Here is a 22,657-nt window from a genome sequence, read left to right as displayed (position 1 = left end):
CAGTGGGGATGTTAGAATTCTATCTTAGGCTGGTATAATCTTATGAGTGTAAGACATTGGCTACGTACACAAGACTGGGTGCTTCACACAGGACGCAAACCATGGGAAGTCAGCGGCCTGTTGGAGATGAGAGTAGTGAGCGCTCTTCAATCCTCCTATCTCCATAGGTGCCCGGCTTGTATGTGGTGCTCGCATCTCCATGAAGGTGCATGATGTCAATGTTCGCCATTAAATACGGTTGCGTGCATGAGGCCTTACTTTGCTGAAGATAGAGAACATTCTATGCAGCACAAGAATTGCTCTCTATTACAACTACATTGGGCAAATGAGGGAGGGAATCGCTTGAGCATCTGAATTTATTACATTAATTTGATCATTGTGATAATATATTTCATTTATTAACAGAACATGACTATACAATGGGGGAGATTTATCAGAAGTTTCAGAGCAAAACTGTTGCTCATAGCAACCAATAAAAGCTCAGCGTTCATTTTCCCACGGCAGTTTATAAAACTAAATCTAAGCTCTGATTAGTTGCTATGAGAAACTAGAATAGATAAATCTCTGTGTTTCTGGTGTTGACTGTTGCTGTGGACAGTCTCCTGTAATTTTATTGTCAATTGTATTTATCAGTATTTTATGATATCAGGAAAATAAAGGATAAGGCACATCTCTTCCAACATGAGTTCATGAATGCAACTGATCAAGAAGGCAGTAGACACACGTGGGTTAACCTGCAAAACTGTGCAGTCATTAAGAATAACCAATCCATAAGCAATTAATCTCTAAGAACGGATTAGAAAACTGCGGCAGATCTTCAATGGTCATAGATTGCTCAGACACTGGGTGGGCACCTCTTACTCAAGCATGCCATTTGTCTTCACCCTTACAATACTGATCTTAATTTCTTTAAAACCAATATACTCTCTGGCTTCTTTCATTTAAAGAAATCACAAACGGTTATTAAATATTCATAATAACAAATGAACAAATAATGAGACAAAGAGTTCCCTGTACTCACACTCTAAATGTATTAAAGGAAACCTACCCTTTGATTTGATGCATTATGAAGCAAACATACCTTAAAGGGAACCTGTCACCAGGAGACCCATTTTTAGCACTCCCCCAGTCCCCACAGAGTATAGTACATACACTGCCAAAGTGTTTTTGTATAAAAAAATAGGTTTTACAGAAAAAAAGATATGTTATATTGTACCTTTCATTAGCATCTGCTGTGTGACTAGGCACTCGTCCCCCCCGCCCCCCACCCTTGGGAAACAGCTCCTCCATGTGACCTTTTCAAATATATGAATAACTACCCTCACTCAGGATTGGCTGTAGAGGAGCAGGGGGCGTCGCTAAGCAAAATGATGGGTGTTTTTATATATTTGAAAAGGTCACATGAAGGAGCTGTTTCCCAAGGGTGGGGGGGGGGGGACGAGTGCCTAGTCACACAGCTCATGTTAATGAAAGGTACAATATAACATATCTTTTTCTGTAAAACCTATTTTTAATACAAAAACACTTTGACAGAGTATGTACTATGCTCTGTGGGGACTGGGGGAGTGCTAAAAATGGGTCTCCTGGTGACAGGTTCCCTTTAAGACTGCTGTAGCTACACTGATGCAGGCTCATATATCGGTTAATCCTTGAGCTAAGTGGTTTTGCTGAAAAAACATATATAAGTGGATCTTACATTTCCTTATTGTTCATTGCAAAATTAAAAGCTATGGCCCACATTTATCAAAACTAGTGTGTATTATGCCTGTGGAGTGTGCAGTGTGCAGCATATTACGGTATGTAGTCGAGTACAAGCAGACCCAAGTATAATAACATATCCAGTAGTCTCTCTTCATGAATGAAATGTCCACAGCGGAGTGCCCCCATTAATACGATGTCAAGCAGAGTCCCCCCATTAATAGAATGCTCAGCAGAGTGCCCCCATAAGTATAATGTTCAGCAGAGTGCCCCCATTAACACAATGTCCAGCAGAGTGCCCCCATTAACACAATGTCCAGCAGAGTGGCCCAATAAATACAATGTCTAGTAGAGTGCCCCCATTAATACAATGTCCAGCATAGTGACCCCATAAATATAAAATCCAGCATTGCCCCCATTAATATAATGCCCAGCAGAGTGCCTGCATACATATAATGTCCAGCCGATGTATGCCTAGGGCGTAGGGTATGTACTATGGTAGGGTGGGCATACATCGAGTGAATGGAGGCTAAGACTGGCAAATTCTACTATGCACCATCAGGCCATGCCACCTAGTTACCAAGGAAATTCCCATTTCCAGAGGTGTTGGAAAACCACCTAGAAATGGTCTGAAACCTTCAGTAAATGTGGTGCACAGAATTTCAGGTGAAAGTTACTCCAGTTTTCTGGTGTAGAGAGATTGATACATCTCCAATGTCGTATCTGCAGCCAGCGTGTGTAGAGCAGGAGCTGCTGAATAGGTGTAACAAGACTCAGTATTACTTGTCATTCATCTATATATATCTTTGGTGTTTCTATGCATATTGAGATATGAAGGAGATGGTTCCATCAGTGACATAGAGCCTCCCATTCATCAATATAACCTCCTAATTGACTTCTCTACAAGGTGAAGTTACACTACATCAAAATGCTCAGCTCCCCCTGCGCTATAACACCCTGTTGAATACACTGCATTTACAATAATGATAACAATCTAGTCTCCAGTCTAGGGGGGCAAACTAGAAGTGAGGACAGTTAGTCCTCTATATTAACAAATTCATTATTATTGATAGTGTCTTTCTTGATGACGCATGTTGAGAGATGTAGGGAACCGAAACTGTGATTTCTCTGGTATCACACTGAGTTGTTCAATAACATTTCATTCACACTGACACTTATCTCTTGTGGAGGTGGTTAGAAAATGTATAGCTAACCCTTTACTACAGCATATAATGCTAATTCAAAGCGTAGCAACCATTGTTACTGTTTTATGGGCAAAAGATCATTTGTTTCTAAAGAGGAAATCAAAACAGAGCCCTGGAACCTCCTTATCAGAGTGCTACACTATTCCATACCCCCAAACTGTCCTGAAAATATGCAAATAAGTTTTCCAGGATAAGATAAGGAAAACCATGCCTCTTTTAGCTACCATGTAAGGCAGCTCCCTTGACATCAAGCCTTATAACATTATGCGGGATTCGTCCTCCAATTAGCTTTCTGTATTATCACTGTGCCTCTACTGCTGCTGCTGCTGTGACTCCCTTGATAAAGCGTGACAGCGAAACACGTGTCGGGGTCTCATATGTGTGGTCTCAGTCTTTGGTATGGTACAGGCGGTCCCCTACTTAAGAACACCTGACTTACATACGACCCCTAGTTACAAACGGACCTCTGGATTTTGGTAATTTACTGTACTTTAGTCCTAGGCTACAATAAACAGCTTTAACAGTTATCAATGGTGCCTGTAATTAAGATTTATTGTTAATCCTGATTCTTATGACAATCCAACGTTTTTAAAATCCAATTGTCACAGAGACCAAAAAATTTTTGACTGGGGTTACAATAATAAAGTATACGGTTCCGACTTACATACAAAGTCAACTTAAGAACAAACCTACAGACCCTATCTTGTATGTAACCTGGGGACTGCCTGTATTTGCTTCTTTTTACTCACTTGGCACTTTGTGAGCTGTACTCATGCTGTAGTATTATGTTTACATTTTGTGTATTCTTGATTGTATAACCTACCTCCAGCCTTCAGTGGTGTTATTAAGGGACCCACATACTTTTAATTCCTCTGTGTGGTCCACACACCACATTGCTTCTTGTGAAAAATTTATATTGCATTGGCCTTATACTTCATGATATTACTGTTGTCACATATATGACAACATTTTGGTGTTACTGCTGCTGTATGTAGCAGAGCCGGCAGGTGTGATGATGTCATCCTCCTTGCCAGTTTCAGAGCTACAAATAGCAGAAGAGGACAGGGATACAGCAGGAACAGGGATAGGTAAGTAATTGTATTATTTTTTTTATTAAGCAGCAACAAAGGGGAGCTGTGAAGGGGAGGGGGGGGCATAATATGAGATGGAGCTGCTGGTGGACCCAATAAGAGGGGGAGCTTATGGGGTCACAATATAACAGGGAGTTGCTGGAAAGCCAACATATTAGGGGGAGCTGCTGGATGGACACAATATAAGGGGGAGCTCCTGGGGGAAAGGACAATATGAGGTGGAGCTGCTGTGGGAGGGCACAATACGAAGGGACAGAATATGAGGGGGCCACTGTGTGAGGGGGAGTTGGCAGAGACACAATGTGAGGGGGAGCTGAGGGGGGGGGCAGGGACACAATGTGAGGGTTGTGGTGGAATTATACTCTGGTGGTGGAGAAAATGGGCAAGACAAAAGCTAGGGCATATTTTCTTCCGCCTTCTGTGCTGCTAAAGTTAGTATGCCATTTAGTTTTAACCACCCTTACATGGATATACCTTCCTTATTGTGGACAAGTATTGGGAACAGCTAAACTAAGTGTAGGTAAATCTGTTTGAAACTCTTGTTTACTGTTGATGGATAAAATAAATTATATATATACTACCGCTCAAAAGCTTGGGGTCACTTAGAAAAGTCTTTATTTTTTAAAGGAAAGCACATGTTGCTAACGTTAAATGAATCATAAATACACTCTATACCAGTGATGGCGAACCTATGGCACGGGTGCCAGAGGTGGCACTCACAGCCCTCTCTATGGGCACCCTTGCCATCACCCAAGGGCAGTGTTGGTCAGACAGGACAGACCTCTTGCAGCCCAGGACCCTAGAAGGAAGCTACAAAGATAATCCAAACTTGTTCTCCTTATTTCTACTGTATTGGTGTTCTAAGGGGCCTATACAATTTAATCCTGTGAAAGAGCAGGGAGTAATAAGTTACTGCTTAAATTGTCGCATTGGCACTTTGCGAAAAATGCATGGGTTTTGGTTGTAGTTTGGGCACTCAGTGTCTAAAAGGTTTGCCATCACTGCTCTATACAATGTGGTAAATGGCGATTCTAACTGTAAACGTTGTGTTTTTAATGCAATATCTACATACTTTATATATGCTCATTTCCAACAACCACCACTCCAGTGATTTAATCGTACATTGAGTTTGCTAACTGTGTAAGAAGGATAATGAAGGTTTACAAAACCCTTGTTCAAATATGCTAGCACAGCTGAAAACAGTTTGGCTAATTGGAGAATCTATAAAACTGACCTTCCATTGAGCTGGTTGAGAATCTGGAGCATCACATTTGTTTGTTCTATGAAACTCTCACAATGGCAAAATGAAAGAACTTTCATGTGAAACTTGATAGTCTGTTCTAGAAATGGAGGCCATTCCGTGCAACAAACTGCAGAGAAACTGATTTTATACATAGGTGTGTACTACTCCCTTCAGAGCAGAGCACAAACAGGCTCTAACCGGAGTAGAAAGAGAAGTGGGAGGTCCGGCTGCACAACTAGACAAGTACATTAAAGTTTCTAGTCGGAGAAACAGACACCTCACAGGTCTTCAACTGACAGATTCATTAAATAGTACCTGCCAAACGCCAATGTATACCTCTACAGTGAAAAGGTGACTCCCGGATGCTGGCCTTCAGGGCAGAGTGGCAAAGAAAAAGCCTTATCTGGGACTGGCTAATAAAAGGAAAAGCTTAATATGGCCAAGTGAACACAGACATTTCATAGTTTATATGGTTGAAAGAGGAAGATTGGAAAAAAGTGTTACGGACGGACAAAACAAAGTTTGAGGTGCTTGGATGATACAAAAGAACATTTGTGAGATGCAGTACAACTGAAAAGATGCTGGAAAATGCCTCACACCATCTGTCAAGCATGGCGGAGGTCTTGTGGTGATCTCTGGTTGCTTCGGTACTGGTAAAGTGGGATTTGTACAAGGTCAAAGGGATTTTGAATAAAGAAGGCTATCACTCCATTTTGCAACACCATGTCATACCCTGTGTACAGCTCTTGATTGGAGACAATTTAATCCTACAACAGGACAATTACCCAAAGCATACCTCCAAATTATGCATGAACTATTTAGGGAAGAAGCAGGCAGGTAATGGAGTGGCAGCCCAGTCACCAGATCTCAACCAGATTAAGCTGTTGTGGGAGCAGCTTGACCGTATGGTACGCAAAAAGTGCCCATCAAGCTTGTGGGAGCGGCTTCTAGAAGCATGGAGTGAAATTTCTCCACATTACCCCAGCAAGGAGAAAATTATTATTTCAAATGAAGTAAAAAATATTTCAAACCTTGTCAATGTCTAATTTATATTTTCTATTTATTTTGCAACACATTTAAAAAATAAAAGTACGTGTTTTCATGGAAAACACAAAAAATTGTCTGGGTGACCCCAAACTTTTTAGCAGTAGTGTATTTATTGAATAACAGGAAATGGCGGCTTCCTTTCACCAGCAATATTAGGTGTCTGTTATAATCTTTCATAAAACTACAGGACACCATTAGTAGTGATGTGAATCTAGCCTTATATGACAATTTTCTTATTACAGTATACTGCTGCATTGAAAATAGACCCAGCAAATATTTGCATTTTAAAGCATTTGGAATAGTTAATGCAGTTTTGGACTATATTAATGGGGAATAACCGGTTACTGCCTCTTTGAAAGAAATTACATATTGTCAACATATGGCTGCAGTTTGGGAACACCACTCTGGTGATTTAATGACTAGTGGGGAGGTAATTAGACATTCATTACCAATCTATGTTCTTTGTGGGACAACCTCTTTAATATCTTGGTGTAGAACCTTATGTGGGTTACTTGGGATAAAGCTTATGAAGTAGAGCTCTTCGGTGGGAGTTGTGTTGGGTTCATTGGTTAGTCAGTCTGTAAAATGTAGAAAAATTGCTAAGTAACGCCATTAGGGTGCTGACTGGTCATAATCACCAAATTATGTCGAGTAACAGGCTGGTGAGCAATCATATAAATCATATCATAATATAATCATAAATCATAATAATATAAAATAGAATTATTTTTTAATCATAAATCATAATAATATAAAATAGAATTATTTTTTAATCATAAATCATAATAATATAAAATAGAATTATTTTTTTAAACACAAAAACAGAATATTTTAGTGATTATGCTCCTTGCATTCATTTACCGGTTTTGAATTTGAGAATAAGCCGGAGCCTCGATTTTCCTTACCTATGAGATGTTTTATCCCTGGAATAGAAGGGGTTAATTGACCCCCAGCCGGCATCCTAATCAGACAACATCTGTTCAACATCTGCTGGGCTTTTGGTCAGGAGGAGTTGCGGGGGCAGACACAGGATTACTTCCTAGCAGGAGCATCTGAACACAAAGCCCTGTGCTCTGAGCCTGCCCTGTGTACCAGCTGCCCTGGGCTGAACATAGAATGGAGAATTCTTTATCACCGCTGGAACCTTCAAAGAGCCAAAGCTTAACCCCTCCGCTTGGTAAATCTAATTGGAAGATGGCCACATTCATTGAGATAATGTTACAGACATTTTGTAGACCAGTTGATGTTGAAGGTCCCTCAGATAGCAGATTGGGTTAAAGATTTTCCAGCAGTGAACATTCTACTACATTTCCAATTAAACATGTGAAAAGAAATGTACAAAGACTGGTTTCACTGAGAACACAATGCAGTCTGTCTGCTGTTTGTACTGTAATATATAGGTTACATATTGTTTGACTGGTTATAGAAATCCTGGTATCTGCACATTTTACACAGTAGTGCCCATATCTTACTTTACTGCTGACATCATAGCTTTAAAACTGTGTAATCCTTCAAGATCTTAAGGACCCCAAATATCTGCCTAATGATGTGACAAGCAGCGGACTCCATTTCCCCACATGAATCATTGTATCAAACAAGATGACTTTGCACTGGCAAAAGATGTAATGAGAGGCAGAATCTCTCTCCGTTTTTTTGGCCTTTTTTTGGTTCTCTTTTACAGGCCGGATTTAATAAAGTGGCTTAGACAGCTTGATAAACGTAACACGAGGTGTTATTGTCTGCCATGGATAGGCAACTGTTATGTTAAAAAGTTACACAAATGCTAAAATTTGGTGAACTAGTTACAAGTTTTCTTATGACACCCAGGGATTGGAATGGATGTGGCCTTCGATTTCTGAGATTTTGAAAAGTCCCACTTTATAAATCTGTCTGATTCACATGATAAAGAGATTAGGGTATTCTTCATTTTCGATCCATACAAAGTGACATAATGGCCTGTTCCTTTATGTTGGATATGCACGACATTTTGCAGTTTTTTATTGGTAACCTTTGATGAATTATTATAGGATATAAATGATGCATCCAATTACCGTAACATATTTTGCCTATAATTCATAACAAACATATTATTTGGTGGCTGCTTCATGTACTGTTAACAAGAAACAGTTGCTAAATAAAAAGTTTGTTAAGAATTATAGGCAAAGTATGTGAATGTAAGTTAAAGTACTTAGTCTGTGGCTGATCGCATCTCAACTGTACCCTAGCTGCATCATGACCAAACTGTCTTAGAGTTTAAAGTTTATATAAAGGTTAAAAGCCACGAAGAAACCCCACAGTACAAACAGGAAAAATGTAGTTCAGGTCAATTTACTTGTAGCATGTGGATGAGGTTTGATATAGTCCACAATGACAATGACTAACTTACCATGAATACATGCCATCACAAAAATCTGCTACAAAAACTCCATGTGTGATTCCAGCCTTACCAAATGAAAGTATGTCCTGCTGCCACATGTTGCATGTGATTTCAGAGATATAAATACAATTTCAATGCATATCTATTTTTGATCCTTTCCTGCCCACATCATACATGGCTGATTGTGTGATTACTAGAACAAAAAGACTTGTTCCACGCTGCATTTGATTACCAGGTAACAGTGACTGTCTAGGTAAGCCAACAATGGCAGCATGATGTACTGCTACGTAAGGCATGGTTTGCTTGCGTCTCCAAACTACTGACTCAGAGTTTGCGGCACAGGCAGATAGAAGAGCTTAGTCACAGGACTGAAAATTGGTCTAACGTCATATTCCCCTTTCATTGTAACACAATGTGCATGAAAAGAGCAGACAGAAAGCAATGGTAATGTATAACCTTGCAGCATCGCCAGGTATCAAATTAAATAGTTACATAGCATAAAATTGAGCAAATAGTTCACAAAGGGATAAAAATCTATCTGATATGCTGCCTGCTTCTTCTTCTAATCCCTCTCATTACACAGGATACACACAAGATAAAGTGGTGACCTACCTCAGCCAGTGACTGGCATAAACCCCTAAGCTTAGTCTGGGCAGGATCTGAATGAGTGACAACCTTCAGATGAACATTCACAATCCTGCTAACTCTTACTGGAACGTGTTTTTAGTCTACAGACAGATACATTCTATAAAGAAGTTTTCCATGAATATGGAGATTTCCATGAATATGGAAAATATTCCATGAATATGAAAAATCCCCAATGCCGGTGCTAGTGTAAGAAAACAAAAGAAAATAAAACATCATTAAACCACTTTGGCTCCCAGGTTTCTCAGGTACTTCTGGTTTTGGGCCCTGCACCTAAACAGAAGTTCTGGGGGGGTTGTATAACTGGCCTCCTCGTATCAGGGTAAAATACAGGAAGAGAAATCCCTTTGAACGCAGAAGTGACCTTACATGTCCAGTTGATTAAGCGGATCCTATGACCCCCTGAAACTTCTAGTCATGTGCAAGGCCTGAAACTGGTAGTAACAAAGTGACCCAGGAACCAGAGCAGGGTTTTTCCATATTCATGGAAAACCCCATAATCATGCTGCAGTTTTCTCAATAATAAATACATGCTAGAAGGAAAATCAAATGACGGGCTAATTGTGGCATCTATTTCATATTCCAGGTTCGATTTTTGGTTTTGGTCAAAATTCTAATAAAAAGTGGCATGCTCCAGTACAAACATGGTCATTTTGGTCAACAGGTATCAAATCTTCTTAAAAAGAACTAGATATAGTTGTGCACTACACAATAGGATGGAATGTTTTTTTGTAAAGGGTTTACATTACCTTGTAGCCCATATATTAATAGACTTAATAGATTTGTTGAAATAGACAGTGCTGCAGATAAGTGGTCCAATATACTACTGTATATACTGGCGTATAAGACTACTTTTTAACCCCTTAAAATAATGGCTACAGTGGGGGGTCGTCTTATACGCCGGATATACGGGGGCCGCACTGTGTGAGGTTTTTTTTCCCCCGTCAGCGCGCAGAGAGCCGCTTCCTGGGACCGCCGTCATTAGAAGAGGCTTAGTACGCGCTGACGGGGCGGCGCGCTGTATGCTAATGCAGCCGCCCTGTCACAGCGGTCGGCGTCACAGAGCTGGGGGTCACAGGCGGCACTTACAGAAGCATGTCGGATCTTCATTAATATCGCAGCTTACAGTTATGATCACCAGGCACTTGCTCTCTTGTTTGTTTTGCAAGGTTTTAAGTAGACTTTTTTTCATTTGGGAGAGGGGTAGTCTTATACAGTGAGTATATACCAAATTCTATATTTTTAGGGCAGAAGTTGGGGGTCGTCTTATACGCCCAGTCGTCTTATACGCCGGCATATACGGTATATAAAATAAATGTAAAAGCAAGAAAAGCTCCAAAGTAAAAATAACTCACTGCAACAAAAATGATACATGAAACATATTTATTGTACCTACACTTACCCAAACCGTGCCCCAATAAAAAGCAGTCTCCCAGTCCCTACCAAAAGCACATGTTATAGCTGAAGGTACCAATGTTTTCTCTCCATGTCTTTTACCTGCTTGGTTCACCCTAACTAAACACCAAGCAAGATGGAAGCTGCGAGGAAAAAAAAAATCACAAAGCTGAAAATCCCACAAAAACTCCTGGCAGTGTGTGCTCATGAGAAAAGGAGGATCTTTACAACATTTTCCCTTATGGCATTGTAGTATAAGTATATTTATTGCTCTTTATACACAGAAATGGTTCTAGATCTTCTACATGGACAAGCAGTTCTAAGATGTCACACGCCATTAAATAAGAAGCAGAGAAAGGGTGAATATCAGGCAGGTAGGCAGAGATGGATGATGTATTTACAAATGCTGAAACAGAAAGGGTTTGCAGACTTCACTCAATTATTGGTCTGAGAACGTGCTACGTTGGGGGTGGCTAACATTACAAAGAAGAGTAATGACATCATTGAAGTGCATCAGCTTCCATGTCATCTTCCAAAATTTTCCTCCCCCACCAGGTCCCGCCCCTCTTTTCTCCGTTCAAGGCTTCACGTTAAGGGAGCAGGCCGATCTTTCATGGTGCCAATCACGCAAGCGGGTGTAACGTGGGCTCTGGAGTTCTGTGATGAACTTTTCTCTGTGCCATGGCAAGTGAGGGAGAGATTTGGATTTTGGAAATGTAAAGGATAGGTAACAAATGAAAAAGAAAAAAAGAAAAGGAAGATATAAGATAGAATAAGAACAGTAGACAAAAGCAAGTTCAGAGCTATTCAGTACACTTTCACATCAACTTCAAAGGCCTGTTTTTAATGAGGCCTTGTAGGGCATGAGAAAAGGGTACTTTACAATTGGCGGGCTGCCACCTATTACAGCCTGCAAGCCCTGTAGAGGAGAAGTAGAGAACACAGACTTCTATCTGCAAACCCTGTTGTATAGGACAGCAATAATCAGAAACAAAGTGGCTTACTCATTACTAGTCGTCTTACTTGCCCAAGGAGCTGTGATGACAATTCAATACCCCTTGAATTTAATTGTCTTTTCAACTACTAAGGCTCATCCACAACACTGCCGGGCACATTTACTAAGAAGAGTGCAAAGCCTTTACTAAAGGCGCTCCTGTATTTTTTGTACTGTCTGTGTCCATCACAGATTGTGGTCAAGGAGAACTGGAAATTTAATTTATGGCATTTTTCCTACCAATTAGATTGGTAAATCTAATTGTTTGAGATTTACCAATATTTTACCAATAGCATGGAAAGCCGTAAAACAAAAAAATTATGATTACATGCGCTCTGCTCCTTTACATCTTATCCTAACCTCTGCTCTCACCTACGACCTGCGATAAGCTCAAGCGGCTCAAGCTGTCAACTTGACGTCCCCAGACAGATGTGAAGCACAGGATAGAGGCAAGCATGGGATATTTATTTTATTTATGGTCTCCCTCGCTATTGGCCACATAAGCGCCCATCCTGAAAAACCCCTTTAACCTCTACTACATTGTTGCAGCGATTCTAAACCAAGCACATGCTGGGGTGGGCCTTCTGAAACAGGATCCACTCTACTTTTTGCTTCTTATTGCTTAGTTTTTGAGAAAAACATCTTCTACAATTATACAAATGAGCCTCATGGTCTTTTGTCTATGTCAGAGAAGTCCCTTCTGGGTCCCTTGTCTGCTGATCATTCACACCTCAATTTGCCGTTTCTGCCCACCTCCACTTCCCAGCCAGAAAGCCATGCATGCGTAGTCGTCACCGGCATTGTGCAGACAGCTGACATCACTGGCTTTCTGGCTGGTGAAGGAGGAGGTGGGCAGAATCATGCCAAATTGAGGTGTGAATAAATAGCAGACAGAGCCACCAAGGGCTTGTGTGCCTTAGACAGGCTATTAGAAGCAAAAAGAAGAACGGATCCTGTTTCAGGAGGCACACCCCAGTAAATCTTCATATAGGCAGTATGGGTGGCCGCCCTGGGCCTTCGGCTTCTCAGGGGCCCATGCCCGCCCATGCCCAGGCCATAGATCGCTAGATAAAAAAAAAGCAATACTCTCCTCCAGCTTCTTCTGCCCATGGCTTCGTCTTCTACTCTTCAGGGCCATGCGCATACACTATGACGCGGCTGTGGCCATTTAATTAAAGAGGGTCCAGTACGGGCTGCGGTGCTGTTGCCAGGTGGAGAATATTAAGCCTCTGGGCACAAGGATGGCTTGGATGCTGGAGGGCCCTAGTCGTGTGGACAGCCCTGGGCCCATTGGACGCTTAATCTGCCACTGACCCCAGCATGTAAGTGTGCTTGGTTTAGAAGTACTGCATCCATGTGGCAGATTCTCTTTAACATGTTTAAGAAGATCTGTCACCACACGCGACATGTCAGGTTAGTAAATGCTTGTATTTCCCATTCAATAATTTTCTGGGGCATCTTTACTCACATCTCATGATATTACTCTGTAACTTGTTATTTTGTTTGTACATGTACCTAGTAAAGCGCTACAGAATATAATGTTTCTATATAAATTAATAATAATTTATTATAATTTATTTATTGGGAACGCCCATTCCTCCCTGAGTGCCATCTGTTTGGGCATGATTTGAAGTACATCTACCACCAGGATTATGGTGCACCTGTGTGACCATGGTCAGATTTCTGTCCACTAGAAGTAAACATGGAAGCTTCCTGTAGAAGCGCAGCAAGCAGTGGTCATAATGGTCATAAATTCAACTTGTGTATTCTATCCCACAACTTACCCTTTAGAATACATTAGGGGGGATGTATTAACGCACGTGTGCCACAATTCTGGTGATTTTGTGCCAAAAAAAGTGTGAAAAGCCTTACACCACATTTATCAAGGCTTTTGAGACTTGTTTTTAGCCATTTTCTGACTTGTCCGATGGAGGGGCGTGGCTTGGTCTAAAATTTGGTCGCATGGTTTAGACCACTGTAAAGTAGGTCTAAACTGGAAACCGACAGTCTTATCTAACAAATCTGGCGCAGAAAATGACTAGGGTTTTCCTCCACTGAACTGACGGAACCTGGGACACATTGATAAATCCCCCATTATGTCTCATAAAATTTAATTTGCGAGTTTTAATTGTTATTTTGATTGGACTTTGTGAGGGATCAATACCTCCATGTGGAGGAAAGTAATCATGGGAAGAAGGGGTTTAGTATATTTAGTCTGGGAGGTAATGGCTGATGCTTACCTCACTCTTTTCATGTTCTCATCATCAGGATCTTGCACTGCAATATGTGACAGCAAGGAGAGAAAAGTAGAAGAAAAATAGAGAGGAAAATGAGAGAACAGAGGAGAAGAAAGTAAAACAATACAAGAAGAACAGGCACCAGTGGAAAACAGTCATTTTATTGTGCCTAACATGTAAGCACAAATCATATCATATCAGACGGTCCCCTACGGTACAATCGACTTACAGATGACCCCTAGTTGCAGACGGACCCCTCTGCCCCCTGTGACCTCTGGTGAAGCTCCCTGCATGCTATTACTTTAGTCCCAGGCAGCAATGTTCAGCCATAAAGTGTCTGTAATGAAGCTTTATTAATAATCCTTGGTCCCACTACATCAAGAAATTTTGAAACTCCCATTGTCACTGAGGCAAATTTTTTTTTTGTCTGGGACTACAATTATAAAATAAACAGTTTCCACTTAAATACAAATTCAACTTACCTATGTAACCTATCTTGTATGTAACCATATTCCACATTCCTCCTCACGTAACTCCAATATAAATCTGTTGTAACTTTTTCTTTTTTTTTCTTTTTACATAATTTGCCATTTTATAGTGAACATTCTTACAATGGCAACTACTTTATATTTCAAGAGATTATATTCATTTGACAAGAAAAGTTTTGTTGTTTTTTTCCCGTAGTTTCTAAAGAATTTGTAAAACTATGATATTCCAGCAACAGGATTCCCAACATGTGAGCTGGCAATGTGGCCCAAAACCTATTTATAAATGTGTTTACTGAAAGGAAAAGCCAGTAGGGAATATTTCTAATAACCCTATAACCCTATTTTGCCCTATATTCAAGTCCTCTGAATACAGGCAGCGGTGTAGACAATTGATGTTTTCAGGCTGGTTGCCATGACTCTACTGGGGTATGTATACAATACTAATATTATCTTGCGTCTTTTATGTTTATTGTGTAGTAGTAAAACAAACATGTGTGTGCTTTCTGGGGCTGAAATCACAGCACATTTGCAGTGTCTGTTTGCTTAATGTATCCATAGGCCCCCATTCACACAACAGAGGATAAAAGGGCATAAATTGAGGGGGCACAGCTGTACCAGGGCACAGGAGCCGTAAGCTGTTATGATTCTTTTCTTAATAGAAAAATACCTGTATTAACAATTATAAACATCATGATTGGGGCAACTGGTAAAGATTTTGCATTGGGGTCGTGCATATGCCAGTTACCTTGCTTGGTGGTTTATTGCTTATTTTACAGTACATTCTGCTTTACTATGCTACCAGAAAGAAATCCTTCACACGTTTACTATGTAGTACAGTATATTTTGTCAACATGGAACCTAATTGGCAATGTATGCCACAGCATTGTTATACAGTGACATATGTCAGGGGTATACGTAGGAAATTCTCTCGCTATATTGCAGTGTGCATTGATACTAGTACAGACCAGGGGATTTACATGATGATATATCCGTTTATATAAAATATATGCAGTTCTGTGAATATACACAAATGTTTCCAGAAACTTATGCAATGGATTTGATTTCCTATTCACAAGGTCCAATATGAATAATCCTGGTAGCAATGTGAACGTTGAGTTTAGCATCACATTTTAACTCCTCTCTGCTCACCCACTGACTTTAGACGTCAGCTGGTGCAGGTCCGAATCTGCAGCTTTAGACCCGGTCAGAGACAGAGACACCAGGAGACACTAGGGAGAAGGGAGATGCGGTTTGTTACCGCTTTTCCCTTCTCCGCTCCTCAAAGTACCCCGCTGAATGAGTGTGATGCACAGGAGTGGAGTCGGCGCAATGGGCTCCATAGAATCGGCGGTCAGGATCTTAAGGGATTAAACATAGCGGCTGGGTCCTATTACACCCAGTCCAGCTCTGATCAGAATCCCCAGTCATAGGTGGTCATTTCCCCTGTACCTGAGGCTCGTATATAGAGTTACATGGGAAAACTTGTAAAAGAGAGAAAATAAAGTCTTTATGACCTCATGGGGGACATATAAAGTAAAAACACACACATAAAAATATGAATAAATATTCATAAAACTATACATATTATATATCAAAACAACTGAAACAAAATAGGGAATTCATTAATAATGTTCATTTTGAATTATTTTGAAAATAAAAGTAGGACTATAAATTACAAAAAAACCTTTCTTCCACTTTTAAAATAAAAATGAAAAAAAAGTTTGTACTTCTATTACCTTTTTAACTAGCTCTATGTGTCCCGAAAAAAAACACACGGTAGCATGCAAAAAAAAAAGTTAATGCCCTTAAACTGGCGCATACGAAAATCAGCTAAAAATGCCAGGACACTAGAGCCTTTTCAGGCCGCGTCACTAAGGGGTTAAAGTAGGTCCAGGATTTGGCTTGTTTTTTAATATTATTTGCAGAAAACAAATTCTACATTGGGAAATGTAGAAATAAGCTTGACTACGAGGCACACCTATGCAGATCGACTTACTAAAATCTGTGCCAGTGAGCTGTGCCAGGATGCGGAAAGAACGGGACTGAGTGGTCCCTGTACGAGGTTTCCAGTCCTCAGTGTCCTCTATCAGCCTCTTTTTACTGGAGTCATTGGGTTGGAAGGCAGGCTGAGTATCCATCCTAAGAGAGTGTCTGGTACAGGAAAGAAGAGTGCGAAGGAGAGGTGGAGGGACAGACAAGACACAAGTAAGAATGAAATGAGGAAGGCATTGCTCAGAATACAAAGTACAGACTTGGACCATCAGTAACCCTGAGCACTTACTGATCGTCTAAGAAATAAGCGTCGAGAGAGGATTGAGTCAATCCGTTCAAGGCCTTTGAAACGTTCTCCTCTTTGGGTTTTTTGGCAACCCTATGAGAGTGAAGAACGTGCTTAAAAACGCAGAAACACAGCAAAAAAACTACAATGTACACAGCACACTAAATAATCCTTATTCACCATGCAGGAAAGGGCATAATGTGGAATATAAAGTGCACACCACACACAGACACAACAAGGAGCAATGCTTACTGACTTTTCTATGTTTTCCACCTGCAAGGCAAAGGACAAAGAGAAAGTGAGGAAACACATAAAGGGAAAGAGGGAGCAAAAGGAAACAGATTTAGTCACATTAAAGTTTTCATTTCTCTCATTCAGCTTTCCAACAACACGCATCCAATATTTGAAAAAGAAGACCTTTATTTGGTTATATTGTGGAAGCCCTCGCTGCTATCTGCATATATCAGAGGTGCATCAAGCTAAATGTCAACCAATGTCTGCATTTACAGCCTATAACATTTACAATGTACAGAAAATTGCAAAGCCTTTATAATGCCCAAGAGTATCTGCAAAGAAATCTGGTGTGGTCATCTGTGACAAGATGCCTCCATCCCCTAAGCTTATAGCAAAGACTAGAATCTCATATCAACCTGCAGAACATTTTTTCCTAAAAAAATCTAATTTTCTGTGCTTGACCTGTAGTGCTAAGTAACAATTTTCTACCAGCATCCTTGTACATTACTGAGGTTTGACGTTACAGTCTTAAATGGCTATGATATAAAGTGCCCGCTCCAAAGCCTGAGTGGGGGGAATGTCAGCTTTCATCAAAGTCTACAGTAAACTACAGAAGAAAGATAATATCCATATAAATTGTATTACAAAATAAAAAATACCTGTTGGATGGAAGGATGTGACCAGCTCTAATACGTGGTGAGCTTCTGTCACTGATCCCTCGGTCTGCCAGCCCCAATATAGCTACAGGTCAAATTACTCCAGCCCTAGTAAGGCTCTGGCAACAGGTTCCAGTGCAGCCCCCCACCCCTAATACACTGATCAGAACATAGAGAGGAGGGGGTACAGGGGAGCTTGCTTCCAATTACACTGCAATTCGTATAGTAAACAAGGCAATTTCAAGCCAAAAGATAGCTTGCAGGGTATACTATTTCCTAGCATTACAGTGGAAGTGGCGCAAACAGATCTATAGGAAAACAAGTTGTTCTTTTCTTATTGTAACCGTAGTGTTAAATAGACAGGAGTAACACAAAACCATGAGTGCCCCCTAGTGGTAAACATGTTAGCTACATTTTTTTAATGAGGATCATCTCATTTATGAATTTTGGTAAAAATTCATTTCTACTAGATTCTACTAGAAACACAGACCAGATTGGTTAATGCATAACCCCTGCCATATAGTGCCATCTCGGTTTATCCCTGAACTCATATTTCTGTTTTATACCTTTCATAAGGGAACAGGAAAACTAAAATGACAGTGGTGGCTCATCAGTATGTTCAGTTTCCGTCACGGGGTCAGCCTGTGGATCTTCAGTTGCGGAAAACAAAAAGCCAATGGGCCACATTCATTAAAACGTTGGCGCCAGTTTTCTGTCTGACTTTGAACTGAAAAGAACGTGCAAACTGCTTGTACATGTATTTATAAAGTGTCTTCGCCAGTTTTGTCGCGGCTGCTCTATGTTCGACACAGATTGTGCCACAGTTATTACTGACGTGTGCCACAATTCTGCTGCATGAACATAGTGCACCACGGGGCGACACGTGCACCACAGTACATGAATCTGGCGCACCCCGCACACTACACAGGCAAACTGCACATTATACAGACTGCACTAGTTTTGATGAATGTGGGTCAATGGCCAATTGTGGCGCAAAGTCAGACTAAGCACTAACACGTTCCTTTTGGTGCACATTCTTTCTGTCTTGTCGGACACATTGCTGCACATTTACTTACCCGGACTGGAGGAGTTTAAGAAGATTGTGCACCCGATTTACTGAATGTGTCGCTTCCCTGCTAGATTCATCAGAACGTAAGCACGGTCTTCATTAATCTGGCGCCTTCTGCACTGCTCGAGAAGTGTGCGCCATTTTTTTTATTGATGCACTTTGTTCATGCTGCAGAATTGTTGCGCAGACAGAATTGTGGCGCAAACTCCAACTAAGCACTAACACGCCCCTTTAAGTGCACATTTTTTTCTATCATGATGGACACAAAACTGGTGCAGACACTTTATAAATACATGTGCAAGCAGTTTGCATGTTCTTTCTAGTGCAAAGCCAGACAGAACACTGGTGCAAAGTCTTTAATAAATGTTGGCCAATATCTACCAAATGCACATTGACAAAGATGGCACCAATAGGGGTATCCAAAAGATATATTTACAGGGGGTGAGGAGCGGCTGCATTTTACCTAAATTGTGCAAATATTGTTATATCAGAAACTCTGCAGTATCGCCTTAGATTTTATGATGCAGCTTTATAACTTTTATGTGCAGATTCTGCCGCAGAACATTATTGTTGATATTGTAAACAATTCTGCAGAATTCCTGCACATTAATTTTTCAGGGTTTGTTCTCATAGACTGAAGTAGTGCATGTTTTTAATGCAAGTAATCTGAAGGACAAATGTACATGTTTAGATTAAGTAGAAGAAATGATATAAAATCTTATTTCTCTGATGATCTAATCCGCTTTGCTGCTATTGTAAAACAGTTTAGATTTTCTGCTTGGTAATGCAGCCGCCTTTCAGTCCCATGTGAATATAAAAGGAAAGACCCCTGTAAGTATTAAACGCCCCAATAAAGACATTTGTTTGTATTTGTGAGTCTTTCATAGAACTGGAGAACCTGCAGAATGGATCGTCCGGTGTCTGATAGGGTCTATGTAATGATCCAGCATGGTGAACGGATTAGGCTGATTCACACCACCATGTATACGTGATATGGGCTCTCTTGTAAGAGAAACTCACTAGCAAATAGTGTGCAATGGGCTATGATGTACAGCTCCAGCTATGATTTACAGAGCATTCATGGGGCACACCTACTGGAGGGTATAAATATAGTTATCTCATAATAAACACAGATCAGGTTTCCTTCACGAAGTATGTCTGCCCTGTCCCCTCCCTCACGTCACATTAATGTACAAGAAGGACAATGACAGAAGCCAATGCATTGCATAAGGCTGGATTGAATTTCTGCATGAAGCAAAGTGAAACTCCTACACAGCGGCCCCTCCAATGAAGGGACAGTGCCATCTGCTGGATAGATCCCACATTGCAGTTTGCAGAGATCCACATAAGATGACTAACATTTTCTTAGTTGCATATTATGGATTTTAAAGATCATACTTCTAGTTAAATGACAATATAAATATGATATTTACAAAGTATCAAACAGTAATGTTCCACCCAGTGAAGTGTTAAAATGTGGAGATAGATACATATATCCTCTAACTCAGATCTTGATAAGAAGAAAAAAAAAAAAAAAAAAAGTGGCGTAACACATGAGTGTTAGGCCTCATGCACATGATTGTTAAAGGGGCTGTGATCTGTCCGAAAAAATTTTTGGCCAGATCGCTGCCCTCATAAACGTTATGGCACTTGATCACATTGCACTGAGCACACAGAGCGCATTTATTATCAGAAAACTGGAGAATAATTTTACCCTTGCTGCATCTTTAAAGGGTCGGCGCCACAAATTTGGTGCTTTTCCAACACTCATGACTTGTTCTAAATTGTGGCGCCGCTTGTGAATCTGTTACTTTTCTGACGCCTCTATTTTACCGCCTCGTTATGTGGCGCAGTTTTTGAGCAGTTTAAAGCTGGTCTAGGGGGTTCCATTTCCCCTTCTTGAATGTGGAGTCAGTTAACCTTTTCGTCTGCGCGCCAAATCATGAATCCCTTTTGCAACAAACTTTGATCCCACTGAAAAATATAGCACGTTTACAGCCCCACCTGCGCTCAAATTGATAAATGCCCCCACAGTGTCTCCCCCAGAGCCGTCCGCTCGGCTTTCCATGGAGAGGGTATGGGTGAGAACCCCTCTGCCACCCAACCGTGCGCTCGCCAGGAGATGAACATGAGGCCCTAGTTCTTACCTGATCTTTCTGTCACTAAACAATAATAATGAAGTTAAACAGAACCGTTAATCTGTCCTTTGGTATCACTAGACTTTTAATGGTTTCCGTTAGTACACCAATTCTGCTAGGCTTCCATTATTTGAGACAGTAAAAATAGAAAAACTACAGTATGCCAGATTCATATTTAATTATTTAATATTCCAATATCTTGTCTGGTAATGGCCAATGAGAGACAGGTGATGAGATGCATGGGAATATGTATTCTACATACATTTGTACTGTGATCTCTGTGTATATACACATATACACACTCTTGACACATACATATAGGGGGAGATTTATCATAAGTCTCTTAGAGCAGAACTGTTCTAGTTGCCCATGACAACCAATCAGCGCTCAGCTTTTATTTTCCCACTGCTATTTATAAAATTAAAGCTGAGCTCTGATTGGTTTCCATGGGGAAGTAGAACAGTTTTCCCTTATAGCCTTGATAATAAATCTCCCTCATATTGTTTCTTACAACAGGATTAACACTTCTCCATTTGTACAGAGACAGACATTGGCGCTGCTGTGGAAGTGTATCTTTCTATTAGGCTGAGTTTCCGTATTCAGGTTTTCTGATGCAGTTTTTAAAGCCAAAACTGAGAGTGGGTTAAAGTACCACCTGTTCTTTACATGTTCGCTCCCTTGATGATCCACACCTGGTATTGACTACAAAAATTGCACAAAAAGACCTCAACATGTGAACACATCCTCAGCAAAGAGGTGGCGGCTTTTGAAAACGAATAAACCCTAATGGAATTGGCACGGATAAAAGATATCAGATTTACAAACAGAGATCAGATGGTTTCAATTCCATTTGGCTGCTTAAAGGGGATTTAACAGCTGCACTACAAATGTGAAAAACCCGTATTACACGGAATGTCTTTAAGTGTTACTAATATTACATTATTGACATCCATACAATCTCCTGCAAAATGCTCTCCAGATTACATTTAGACAGCCTGATGTGTACTGAGTATCAGCTGCTATCATACACTGAGATATGCGCTTCATGCTACAGTTACAATTTCCATAAAATGGTATTGAATATGGAATAATTACAAAAACCTTGTCCTTGTTTGGGGCCAGTGTATTTGGGAAGTTGGACTACTACTAGTCCACAGGTAATATGTGATTATGTCACGGTTAAATATATGTTCCACCCAACTTTACACCCATCAACTCATTGGGGCACATGTACTAAGCCCCTGCGCAAGTTTTCTGTCAAACTTTGCAAGTTCTTCTTGTTTGCGTCATGATTCTAGCACTTGCTTGACATGTAGCCAAAATCCACAAACTGTCAAACAGTATGATTTTGATAAACATTTGGTCTGATTCACAAATCCACATGTGTAATGCTAGTGTCTTCCTGGCTGTGTCAGATTTTCACATCTCAAGCTACTTCACTGATAGACGTGCATTGCAAGTGCCATCTGTTTATTTCATGCGCCCACTTACTTCAATGGGTGAGTTTCATACACGGCTCGTATTGGATAAATGGACTGTGAAAACATCTGATGTGCACCGCAGAATAGGCAATTCTACATCACTGATCGATAGGAGACCACTTGTTAGTGGGAAAGAGACATTATACACTTGTCAGTGTTGTGATCAATGATTGTGAGCCAAGGACAGATTTCTGGACAGTTACAATTCCTGGAGAACAGCCAAGAATTAAATGGAAGAAGTTTGTGACGACCACAATTCTTCTTCGGCCTGGCCGTCCAGCCATACTAAGCAATCATGAGAGAAGAGCCTTGGTAGGAGAGGTAAAGTAGAGCCCCAATATCACTGTGGCTGAGCTCCAGAGATGTACTAGGGAGATGGGA

The 22,657-nt window shown here is 40.6% G+C and overlaps 2 protein-coding genes across 5 annotated transcripts in view; both read right to left on the bottom strand.

The window, feature by feature from the left end:
- PDLIM7 (PDZ and LIM domain 7) overlaps positions 1-22,657 on the bottom strand; it is a 68,020-nt gene that overhangs the window by 12,544 nt on the left and 32,819 nt on the right. The gene's annotated exons all lie outside the window — the stretch shown is intronic.
- On the bottom strand, positions 10,676-17,442 carry LOC140126495 (PDZ and LIM domain protein 7-like). Its single transcript, XM_072146010.1, has 6 exons — positions 17,395-17,442; positions 16,955-16,971; positions 16,702-16,791; positions 16,417-16,571; positions 13,936-13,972; positions 10,676-11,375 (listed from the first exon to the last, which is right to left on the bottom strand). The coding sequence occupies exons 1-6, from the start codon at positions 17,425-17,427 to the stop codon at positions 11,279-11,281; spliced, it is 429 nt and encodes a 142-aa protein (XP_072002111.1). The 5' UTR covers positions 17,428-17,442; the 3' UTR covers positions 10,676-11,278.

The sequence above is a fragment of the Engystomops pustulosus genome, chromosome 4 (genome assembly GCF_040894005.1).
Source record: "Engystomops pustulosus chromosome 4, aEngPut4.maternal, whole genome shotgun sequence".
Lineage (NCBI taxonomy): Eukaryota > Metazoa > Chordata > Amphibia > Anura > Leptodactylidae > Engystomops > Engystomops pustulosus.
Note: the sequence above shows the minus strand (reverse complement) of the source record. Positions and strands in the feature narration are given on the sequence as shown.